General features: G+C 40.6%; 3 protein-coding genes across 3 annotated transcripts; all 3 read left to right on the forward strand.

Moving 5' to 3' along the window:
* Positions 1-143: 143 nt before the first annotated feature.
* On the forward strand, positions 144-1,883 carry LOC103702279 (jacalin-related lectin 3-like). The gene is made up of 3 exons (XM_008784618.3): positions 144-228; positions 351-545; positions 1,395-1,883. The coding sequence occupies exons 1-3, from the start codon at positions 226-228 to the stop codon at positions 1,656-1,658; spliced, it is 462 nt and encodes a 153-aa protein (XP_008782840.1). The 5' UTR covers positions 144-225; the 3' UTR covers positions 1,659-1,883.
* Positions 1,884-4,930: 3,047 nt separating this feature from the next.
* On the forward strand, positions 4,931-6,926 carry LOC103702278 (jacalin-related lectin 19-like). Its single transcript, XM_008784617.4, has 3 exons — positions 4,931-5,031; positions 5,152-5,367; positions 6,363-6,926. The coding sequence occupies exons 1-3, from the start codon at positions 5,029-5,031 to the stop codon at positions 6,717-6,719; spliced, it is 576 nt and encodes a 191-aa protein (XP_008782839.2). The 5' UTR covers positions 4,931-5,028; the 3' UTR covers positions 6,720-6,926.
* Positions 6,927-9,825: 2,899 nt separating this feature from the next.
* LOC103702276 (jacalin-related lectin 19-like) lies at positions 9,826-11,084 on the forward strand. The gene is made up of 3 exons (XM_008784616.3): positions 9,826-9,924; positions 10,046-10,261; positions 10,507-11,084. Exons 1-3 carry the CDS (start codon positions 9,922-9,924, stop codon positions 10,882-10,884), a joined length of 597 nt encoding a protein of 198 aa, XP_008782838.1. The 5' UTR covers positions 9,826-9,921; the 3' UTR covers positions 10,885-11,084.
* The last annotated feature ends 983 nt before the right edge of the window (positions 11,085-12,067 follow it).

The following is a 12,067-nucleotide window of genomic DNA, read 5'->3' on the forward strand; positions in this document are numbered from 1 at the left end:
ACCCTAATCCTTGCGACACTGGGTCAGGCAGGAAAGAAGCAATGCCCTTAATGCTTTCACCAAGAAAAGTATAATAACCATTAACACTACTACCACTATAAAATGGGATATCTGTGACACAGTAATGCTCCAACACTTGCATGGTTTCTGGTGTCTAGAGCTGTCTTGAGATTAGAGAAGTGTAGTCCTCGGCATCTTGGGCCCAACAAACCATTAGGCTTCAGGATGGTGAGTCGCTATAGGGAGTCTTACTTGCCCATAAAACGTTGTCTTTGGAGAAAATATCAAAACTGAGACAATTAGACAACCGGTTATCCTGAAGTTCCTTTCTTTTTTTTCTTGTGCTTAAGGGTCTTATGAAAATTGGACCCCGAGGAGATAGTACGAATGGGAAAGCAAAATGGGATGAATCAAGATGTGGAGATGTGAGGCAGATCTTTATTACTCATGGAAATGCCATAAATTCCATCCAAGTGTTGTATGACCGCGACGGGAATTTAACGCTTGCAGAGAAGCATGGAGGTGAAGGAGATTACTTTGTCGGTGTGAGTAATTCATATATTCACATTCTCTTACACATTTCTTTTAGCTATTTTATTCACCAGTTTCTGGTGAAATTTATGCATTCACTTTTAGCAGGTTTACTGGAGAATCTTCCAGATTGTTTTTATAAACTTGCATAAATTCTCCAATGAGGGTCTCAACCAGCAAAGCGTCGTGAAACAGTTTATGATGGTTAATGCTATTGTTCTTTATGTGCACTGTACAACATTCTAGGATGAGGAAATTTTGCAATTTATAGTTAGATATACATGATCGATTAAACATTTGTCAATTAAACCGGCTTGAATTCTTTCAAGATGCCGATCAATTGCTAATTCTATGATTTCTGCTCTTAGAATCTGATGTTTACAATCTTGGATTTAGCCTTATACTTGCCAAACATCTTTTTAAGAAACGGACATAAGTAATAAGTGTCTATGTTGGCCAAACTTGCTTATGTCATACATAAATATTTCAAAGAAAAGCTGCCATAATCTATCCTTGGTCTAAAACTATGAAACTTTTGATTCATGACTACCTACTTTCTTTCTGTATCAACAAAAACACCTTCATCTTGCAGTGATTCCAATACTATATATATATAGTTTATGTCTATCATTTGTTTTGTAAATAATTTTGTGATGAGGGTGTTCTCCATTTCATATTCGAGACGACTGCTTTACATAGCCCTGGAATAATTTTCTTTCAAGTTATTTACTAAGACTACTTCGTACATATGTTGTTCTTGGAGTTCTACTTTACCTCAAATTCTGATAAATTCTAATGAATTACGAAGTAGGATCCATGCTTACTTTTAAATTCCCTGATTTTGCTTATCTTTTCATTTTCAGATCAATTTTAAATCTTGCGAGTATTTGACATCCTTAACTGGATATTATGGGCCCATCAACCCAAAAGGTAAAGGTTCAACGGTAATACGATCACTAACATTTGAAAGCAACCGGGCCATTTATGGGCCATACGGCCAAAAAGAGGGCACCCTATTTCGTTGGGACTTCCAGACGGGCGTCAAGTTTGGTGGATTTCATGGACTTTGTAGTGATGATTATCTCTCTGCCATCGGTGTATATGTTAAGACAATGGCGAAGCCCTAGTTCAAGCCTGATCCCCCTTGATATAACAATACCATACCGCATTTGCCGGAGTTTTCAGCCCCCACTCGAAGTTCTCCTTTCCTGCAATGATTCAATCTCAAGCTCCGATTCCATACATTTGAGATATAATGTGGTCACTTTGTATATGTAAATATTTTAACTTGCGAGTTACAATGTACTAAAGGTAAGCACTTCATAAGAAAATGAATACCGAAGTTAGTCTGTATATGTAATAATATGGTTTATACGTTTGCCCAGCCAAAAGCACATGTTTTCTTCTGAGGACAAAAGGCTCTACGATATTCCCAATCTATAAACGTACATATGTAATACAAATCAAAGATTTCCCGGGACAAAAGGTTTTCTTTTTCTATTAAAAGGAGGTGTTGTTACACTTGTTTCTTGATCCCATATTTTTTTCCTGGATGAGAGAAATATGGATTGTTATGATAATACTGGGCATATGTGATGCAAAAAGGAAGTGAAAGTTTATATTAACCATTTTGGTTGATATACATGAGAGAAGCATGCATGCGCATGATTGGTGGAGATGTCCTCCCTGCCAACTTCTGGAGTCACTTTTTAGAGCCCCTTTCCTTGTGTTACTCCATAGATTCTCACATCCGTTATTTACCGCCATTCCGTTTAAAGTGTAATTATCTAGTTCTCTGTAACAAAACATAATTATCTGTTGCTATTTGTAATTGAGTTAAATAAACTGGTTAATTGGTTATCCCTCGATGGAAGAATGTGAAATTTGGATGTATCCTGTCTAACCACTCCCAAGACCCAATACCTTAGAAGGTATGGTGGCCAAATTTGTTTGACATTCGCTGAATTGAATTGTCCCTGTATTTTGATATGGAATCAGAAAATATCTGCTGCAAAGACATGTTCTTGATTGTTTGAGAAACATATAATATAATATAAACATCTACACATTTTAAGCCTGATCCCCACTTCCATCTTCTGATACTTCTCCAGTTCATTCCCTCTCTCGTTCTCCCCCCATCTCCCTCCTCCAAACCCTACCCCCTGCAACCGTACCTCCACTTCCATCTCCTGATATTGCCCTCCTCTCTCCTCCCCTTCCTCTATCCTGCCCGCAGCACGGAAAGAGGATGATTATCTTTTATTTCCGGCAACCTCCCAATGTTCCGACCCAGGAAAGGAAGGAGAGGAAGAAAATTTACGTTTTAGGTCAGCAGCGTCCTCCCTTTCTTAGATGACGACATAGGAAGAGGACGGTTATAGATCTCCTGTAACAACCTCCCAATATTCTGAAAAGAAAACATAGGAGGGACAATGCTCTCTGGATAGCCACATATCACGGAGCGGTGATCTTCGCACCTCGCCGCAGCTGGGATAACGTAGTGACCGCACCTGCAGCAGACATGGCAACGTAACCGCAGACATCCACTTGGCATACTAATACGTGCCTATAGACTGATATAGTCTATTTTTTTCATGCTTTTTTTTCTTCCTTCATCAAGAGAGCTAATGCTGTCATCTGCCCCAGCTACGGTGAGGCGAGACGACCGCACACATCCGCCTGGCAACGTGCAGAGTTTTTTTTTCTTTTAGTGGGCCACGTTTCATGACTCATTCATTAAGAAAAGCACTGTTTCTTTTTTTTTTTTTTCTCTGCCTGTTGTTTCAGTGGGAAGGCATTTCACAGTTCATTCATTAAGACATGTACTATTGGGCTACATTTCACAATTCATTCATAAATGTAGATATTGTTTGCTCCTTTTTTTTTTTTTCCTTTTATGCTTTTTATTTTTTTCCTTGTTTCAGTAGGCTACGCACTCCGGAAGCAATGCAGACCATTCACATTTAAGGCATGTACGGAAGAGGAATCGGCACTGTTTTTTTTTTATCTCACCAAACCTTTCAAACTAGCTGGATGGCGCCGTGTGTAGGTCTGTGATGCCGACATCTGGGCGAACTTCAGTGTAACACTTGTTGTTCCGGAAAACCATAGGGCTCTCCTTTAATGTATTGTATAGATTATTGGTTGATTACTCTTCAATAAGATGATGACCGAGTAAAGAAAGTTTATTATCACAAGAGAAGGAGTTACTTTGGTTCTAATTAAAATGTACACGTGGCCCAAATTTTATCTTGTTTGATGCATGAAAGGCAGAAGATGCATTTTTGATATGCTTTAGGATCTTTTCTAAATCCAAAGTGAAAAATTATAGATCTTCCAAAGATTTCATTCAATATAGTCCAATAATACACCATTGGGATTGTCCTTGCAAACATGGTTGATGCCTATAATTGCAATCCTCTTTTTTTATGCTGATGATCCAAACCCATCTGTGACTAACACTTCACAAGTTGAAGCCAAGATAGACTGTGAGGCCCACTAGTCCCACATCAGAAAGACTCAATGCAGAGCCTGGGAATATGAGGCGGGTGTCTCCTAATCGTGCAGACGCGTTTTGGGTGGAAAACAAAATCGGAAAGGGGTGAAGGACGCTTGCGTGAAGCCCCGGAATCGGACAATAGCTGGCAGGGGAGCCCCATGTTTTCCTCCTCATGTGGCCCTCACGTGGGCACTGGATGCCTCACGTACCTCGCAGAGGCGGGAACATGACATTTGGTATCAGAGCCGAGGACAGCTCTTGTCCGATGGTAGAAAGGATATGAGGCCCAATAGTCCCACATCGGAAGACTCATTCCAGAGCCTAAGCATATGAGGCGAGTGTCTCCTATTCCTGCGGAAGCGTTTTGGGTAGAAAACAAAATCGGAAAGGGATGAAGGACGCATGCATGAAGCCCCGGAACCAGATAATATCTGGCAGGGGAGCCCCATGTTTTCTCCCTCATGTGGCCTCCATGTGGGCACTGGGTGCCTCACGTGCCCCGCAGAGGCGGGGGTGTGACATAGACTAACAAAATTGGAGCTACATAATAGGGCATGGCCCTCCCCTTATGCTCTTACTCTTTTCCTTCTCTGGGCCCCGTCCCCTCACCCTGACAACCGTGTGATTTTATGCTAGGTCTATGGGGCAACCATCTAGAGAATTTGTAGTTGGTGTATGTCGCCAAGTAGCGAAGCCAAGGATCAAACATAGGCTATTGGAAAGGACACTCCAAGGTATAGAATAAGAGATTGCCTTGTTTGGGCACCCTAATCCTTGCGACCCTCGGTCAGGCAGGAAAGAAGCAATGCCCTTCATGCTTTCACGAAGAAACGTATAACAACTATTATACTACTACCATAAAATGGGCTATCTGTGACACAGTAATAAGGCGTTCCAACACTGCATGGTTTCTGGTGTCTCTTTGGTAGCAGAGCTGTCCGAGATTAGAGAAGTGCAGTTCTGAGCATCTTGGGCCAAACAAACCATTAAGCTTCAGGATGGTGAGTCACTAGAGGGAGTCTTACTTACGCATAAGATGTTGTCTTTTAAAAAAATATCAAAACTGAGACAATTAGACGGTTGGTTATCCTGAAGTTCCTTTCTTTTCTTGTGCTCGACAGAGTTCAATATTGAATGACGAGGTTCTTATTAAAGTTGGACCGCGAGGGGATATTCTGACTGGAAAAACAGAATGGGATGAATCAAGTTATGGAAATGTGAAGCAGATCGTTATAACTCATGGAAATGCCATAAATTCCATCCACATGTTGTATGACTTGCACGGAAATTTAGCCCTTGGACACAGGCATGGAGGGGATGGAGATAACAGTGTCTGTGTGAGTAATTCATATATTCACATTCTCTCACACGTTTCTTTTAGCTGTTTTATTCACTAGTTTCTGGCGAAATTTATGCATTCACTTTTAGGAGGTTTATTGGAGAATCTTCCAGATTGTTTTTATAAACTTGCATAAATTCTCCAATGAGGGTCTCAACCAGCAAAGGATAAAAATTTAAAAATTTAAAAATGATAAAAATAATCTTAAATGACATACCATCCATTCAAGGATATAAAAAAAAAGGTATGTATCCTCCTTCCCACTCAAGGATAATCCTGACTTTTTATATGAGGTTAATGGTTTAAAACTAAGATCGTTAATTTAACTGGATGTAAATATATGTATTAGAAACTATTGGGTGTTAGTGTAATAAACAGGAATATTAGGAAGATTTTTGTAATTTACTCTGAATAAAAATCTATACTGGTCAAACTTGCTTATGTCACACATAACTATTTCAAAGAAAAGCTGCCATAATCTATCCTTGGTCTAAAACTATGAAACTTGTGATTTACGACTACCTACTTTCTTTCTCTATCAAGAAAAACACATTCATCATCCAATCATTCCAATATTTGTATCCAAATATGCACACACATAATCTATATATATATATATATATGTGGTGTTTATCTATCATATTTTTTGCAAATAATTCTGTGCTAAGGGAGTTCTACATTTCATAACTAGATTTTGCAAGATCAATCAAACATTTGCCATATTAACCAAATGCATTTCTTTCACATTTTTTTTCCTGAGACAGTTGCCTTACATAACCGCAGAGTAGATGCATTACTTCACCATTTCTTTCAAGTTGTTTACCAACACTACTTTCTGAATTGTTCTTGGACTCCTTCTTTACGTCAAATTCTGATAAAGTCTCATAAATGATGAAGTAGGATCCATTCAGCCAAATCCAATTTGATGGAATAAGACTTACAATTCATGCTTACTTTTAGACTCCCTGATTTTGCTTATCTTTTTAATTTCAGATTAATTTTGAATCTTGGGAGTACTTGACATCCTTAACTGGTTATTATGGGCCCATCGAGCAAAAGGGCCCACCGGTCATACGATCGCTAACATTTCAAACCAACGGGACCACTTATGGGCCATACGGTCGAGAAGAGGGTACCCCATTTCATTTCAACTTCCAGACGGGCGTCAAGTTTGGTGGATTTCATGGACGTTGTAGTAGTAACTATCTCACTGCCATCGGTGTATCCGTTAAGACAATGGCGAAGCACTATTTCAAGCCCGATCCCCCTCGATATAACATCACACCGCATTTGTGTTCTTCCACGGCAGAGTCGCCAACATGTGTTCCAACTCCTGTTCCAAGACGCTGACGCTTCGATTCCTTGTACTCGTGATATAATGTGGTCATTTATATTTGTAAGTATTTTTACTTATGAGTTATATGTAATAATATGGCTTATGGATTTGTCCTGGTTTCTAAAATTATATATTTGTCTTTGCGTGGCAAGTCAGTACCAAAAGCACATGTTTTCTTCTGAGGACAAAAGCCTGTACGATATTCCCAATCTGTGTACATATATATGCAATACAAATATATAGATACGAATAAAAGATTTTCCTGGACAAAGGGTATTCTTTTTCCATTAAAAGGAGGTGCTGTTACACTTGTTTCCTGGTCCCATGAATTTTTCCCTGGGAGACCGTGCTCGGCGCATGAGAAAAATATGGATTGTTATGATAATACTGGGCATATGCGATGCACAAAGGAAGTGAAAGTAATATATGAACTATTGTGGTTGATATACATGAGAGAAGCATGTCCTCCCTGCCAACTTCTGTGGTCACTTGTTAGAGCCACATTCCTTGTGTTACCCCTCTATCAATTTCCTCCATAGATTCTCACATCCGTTATTTACCGCCATTCCGTTTAAAGTATAATTATCAAGTTCTCTGTAACAAAACATAATTATCTGTTGCTATTTGTAATTGAGTTAAATAAACTGGTTAATTGGTTATCCCTCGATGGAAGAATGTGAAATTTGGATGTATCCTGTCTAACTTCCCCCAAGACCCAATACCTTGGAAGGTAATGGTGGCCAAATTTGTTTGACATTCGCTGAATTGAATTGTCCCTGCATTGCGATATGTAATCAGAAAATATCTGCTGCAAAGACATGTTCTTGATTGTTTGAGAAACATATAATATAATATAAATATCTACACATTTTAAGCCTGATCCCCACTTCCATCTTCTGACATTCCCTCTCTCGTTCTCCCCCCTGCAACCGTACCCCCACTTGCATCTCTTAACATTGCCCTCCTCTCTCCTCCCCTTCCTCTAGCGTGCCCGCAGCATGGAAAGAGGATGACTGTCTGTTCTTTCCAGCAACCCCCCAATGTTCTGGCCCAAAAAAAGAAGAAGGAGAGGAAGAAAATTTATGTTTTAAGTCAGCAGCATCCTTCCTTTCTTATATGATTACACGGAAAGAGGATGGTTGCAGGTCTCCTGCAGCAACCTCCCAATATTCTGATGAGAAAGAGACACGGGAGGGAAGAAAGGCTGTTGTCATGTGGCCACAATGCTTTTTTTTTTTTTTTTTTTTTGTAGAAAATAGGAGGGGAGGGGGAGGGACCAACCCACCCGCGTAGCAGCCCCCATTGGGCCCCCTTCCACCAGGGAATGTTCGATATAGGTCGCAGGTTTCGCGTGCCTTTCCCGACCCGTGGGCTCACCCCACTGGGCTCACCGCCACACGTGTAGGTACGTCACCCTAGCGCCACCTTGGTACAAGTGGAAGGAAAGCATAACCGCCAGCAAGACATCCGGGCGTGGAGCATCCGGTCCCCTAATTTAATCGACGCCCGTGCGTTTCGAATCCGGATAACTTGGAAGGAATTATCGCCCCCTTACCACTAGGCTACCACCCACAATGCTTTTCGGGTAGCCATATATAACGGAGTTGTGATCTCCGCACATCGCCGCGGCCGGAATGATGAAGTGACTGCACATACAGCAGACATGGCGATGTGACTACAGACATCTGCCTATCAGCAAGATGGCACAATCATGCATGCCTGTAGACCGATATCCTCTATTTTTTTGCGTGCTTCTTTTATTTGCTTCATCAAGATAGCTAATGTTGTCATCTGCCTTAGCTACGAAGAGGCGAGGTGGCCGCACAGTCATGTTTGCTTGCAGAGTTTTTTTTCTTGTTCGGTGGGCTACGTTTCACTGCTCAGTCATTAAGATATGTACTATTTTCTTTTTTTTCGCTGCCTTTTGTTTTAGTGGGAAAGCATTTCACAGTTCATTCATTAAGATAGGTACTGTTGAGCTACGTTTCACGATTCATTCTTTAATGTAGGTATTGTTTGCTCCTTTTTTTTCTTCTATGCCTTTTATTTTTTTCTTGTTTCGGTGGGCTATGCGCTCCGGAGGCAATGCAAACCGTTCACATTTTATTAAGTCTAGTATGGAGGAGGGAAGCTGATTCACGATTCATTCATCAAAATAGGTACTGTTTTTAATCTCACCAAACCTTTCAAACTAACTGGATGGCGCCGCATGTAGGCCTCCGATGCCGACATTTGGGTGAACTTCAGTGCGACACTTGTCGTTCCAGAAGACCATCGGACTCTTCTTTAAAGTATTGTATAGATATTGGTTAATGACTCGTCAATAAGATGATGGCAGGTTAAGGAAGTTTATTATCACAAGAGAAGGCGTTGCTTTGGTTCTAATTAAAATGTGGAGTGCCCCAAATTTTATCTTGTTTGATGCATGAAAGATAGAAGATGCTTTTTGATATGCTTTGGGTTCTTTTCTAAATCCAAAGTAAAAAATTATAGAACTTCCAAAGATTTCATTCAGCATAGTAAGTGGAAGACAATTCTTTGCTTCCACTTCATAGTACAATAATATACTACTTGCGAAGCCAAGATAGACTAACCTCATTGGGGCTACAAAATAGGGCATAGCTCTCCTTCATATATGGACCAGGTTAAAGAGTGCAGAGACAAGGTTCGAACTCAGGACTTCTACTCTGATACCACGTTAAAATCACCACTTGTCCTAAAAAATTAAATTAATAGGATGAGATAGATTTATTTATATATTTTGCAGATCGATTTATTTCTATGTTTTATATTTTTTTATATTCTCTCACCCCGACAACCGCGTGATTTTATGCTTGGTCTATGGTGCAACCATATAGAGAATTTAGCAGGAGGGTAGTTGGTGTATGTCGCCAAGTAGCGAAGCCAAGGATCAGACATAGGCTATTGGGAAGGAAACTCCAAGGTATAGAATAAGAGATTGCCTTGTTTTCTTACCCTTGTCCTGGCGATACTGGGTCGGGCAGGAAAGAAGCAATGCCCTTCATGCTTTCACAAAGAAAAGTATAATAATTAATAACTATTACACTACTACTATAAAATGCGCCATCTGTGACTCTGTAATAACGTGCTCCAACATTTGCATGGTTTCTGGGGTCTCTTTGGTAGTAGAGTAGTCCGAGATTAGAGAAGTGCAGTCCCGAGCATCTTGGGCCAAACAAACCATTAAGCTTCAGGATGGTGAGTCACTAGAGGAAGTCTTACTTACGCCTAAAATGTTGTCTTTGAAAAAAAATATCACAACTGAGACAATTAGACGGTTGGTTATCCTGATGTTCTTTTGTTTTCTTGTGCTCGACAGAGTTCAATATTGAATGATGAGGTCCTTATTAAAGTTGGACCGCGAGGGGATATTCTGAGTGGAAAAACAGAATGGGATGAATCAAGTTATGGAAATGTGAAGCAGATCTTTATAACTCATGGAAATGCCATAAATTCCATCCAAATGTTGTATGACTTCGACGGAAATTTAGCCCTTGCACACAGGCATGGAGGGGATGGAGATAACTTCGTCTGTGTGAGTAATTCATATATTGACATTCTCCTGCATGCACGTTTCTTTTAGCTGTTTTATTCGCTAGCTGCTTTACATAACCCTAGAGTAAATGCATGTTCTTGGAGTCCTACCTTACCTCAAATTCTGATAAATTCCCATAAATGATGAAGTAGGATTCATGCAACCAAATCCAATTTGATGGAATTAGACTTACAATTCATGCTCACTTTTAAACTCCCTGATTTTGCTTATCTTTTTATTTTCAGATTAATTTTGAATCTTGGGAGTATTTGACATCCTTAACTGGTTATTATGGGCCCATCGAGCAAAAGGGTCCGGTGGTCATACGATCGCTAACATTTGAAACCAACGGGAGCACTTATGGGCCATACGGTCGAGAAGAGGGTACCCCTTTTCGTTTCAACTTCCAGGCGGGTGTCAAGTTTGGTGGATTTCATGGGCGTTGTAGTAGTAATTATCTCGCTGCCATCGGTGCATATGTGAAGACAATGGCGAGGCACTATTTCAAGCCTGATCCTCCTAAATATAACATCACACCGTGTTTGTGTTCTTCCACGACAGAGTTGCCAGCATGTGTTACACCAAGTTATTCTCGACGTTATTCTGCTCCAGCAAGTACATGAACTCCTGGACCGTCCTGATTCAATCTCAAGTTCCGATTCCTTGTACTCGTGGTATAATGTGGTCAGTTTGGATATGTAAATATTTTTACTTATGAGTTACAATATACTAAGAATAAGTGCTTCTTAAGAAAATGAATGCCGAAGTTAGTCTGTATATGTAATAATATGGTTTATACATTTGTCCTGGTTTCTCAAAATTACACATTTGTCTTTGCGTGGCAAGTCAGTGCCAAAAGCCCATGTTATCTTAGGCTATATGATATCCCTATATATATATATATGGATACGAATAAAAGATTTCCCTGGACAAAGGGTTTCCTTTTTCCATTAAAAGGAGGTGTTGTTACACTTGTTTCTTGATCCCACGAATTTTTCCCCGGGAGACCGTGCTCGGCGCATAAAGCGTCCAAGGCACGGCAATGGGATGTCCTCCCTCCCGACTTCTGTAGTCACTCTTTAGAGGCCCTTTTCTTGTGTTGCTCCTTTCTCAAATCGTCCCCGCATCAAAACTCTTATCCTGGCACAACTAATCGGACGGTGGAGAAGCCACAAATTTCATATGTCCGCAATCTCTAGTTGCGGGCCCATCCTCTCGAGTCAGAGCATGGCCCCGTTTCGGCGTACGCAGCTATCGTCCCTCTCGTTGAAGGGAATACCCGTCCGGCTTCAGCAACACACTCCTCCGATCCCCGCGAACCCGGCTGGATTGAGTCTGGTGGGGACTCAGAAAAAGCCTTAACGTACCGATTCATCGTGGTGAGTAACCGACCAGAGCGTGGAGGTCAGATTAGTTCGCGGTGACCGGACCTTCATATTTTGCGGGGAGGTCATTTTTACCTTCTCCATGGTTTCACATATTCAATTCCTGATCAGATTGGTGGGCTGGTGTTTTGAGTATTGCCAACTACACGCCATTCAGGAAAAAATAGTCCAGCCTGAAGCTCATTGTGTCTTTTATTCTGGATTTCAGGTAAATTATATATCTCATTAGACATTATTTGTAAAAATACAGCACTTTAGATGTCCTCAGATATATATATGCTTACCTTGGAATTCATATCATCCTGCACCAAAAACAAATCATGAGGCCCCATTGTTGATCATCTGATATCCGATGAAACCCTATAGGTAGATAGGAGTGGTAGCTGGTAATTCGTAACCGCATCGGGTGGTATTGTGGTGT

This window comes from Phoenix dactylifera, chromosome 7 (genome assembly GCF_009389715.1).
Source record: "Phoenix dactylifera cultivar Barhee BC4 chromosome 7, palm_55x_up_171113_PBpolish2nd_filt_p, whole genome shotgun sequence".
Classification (NCBI taxonomy): domain Eukaryota; kingdom Viridiplantae; phylum Streptophyta; class Magnoliopsida; order Arecales; family Arecaceae; genus Phoenix; species Phoenix dactylifera.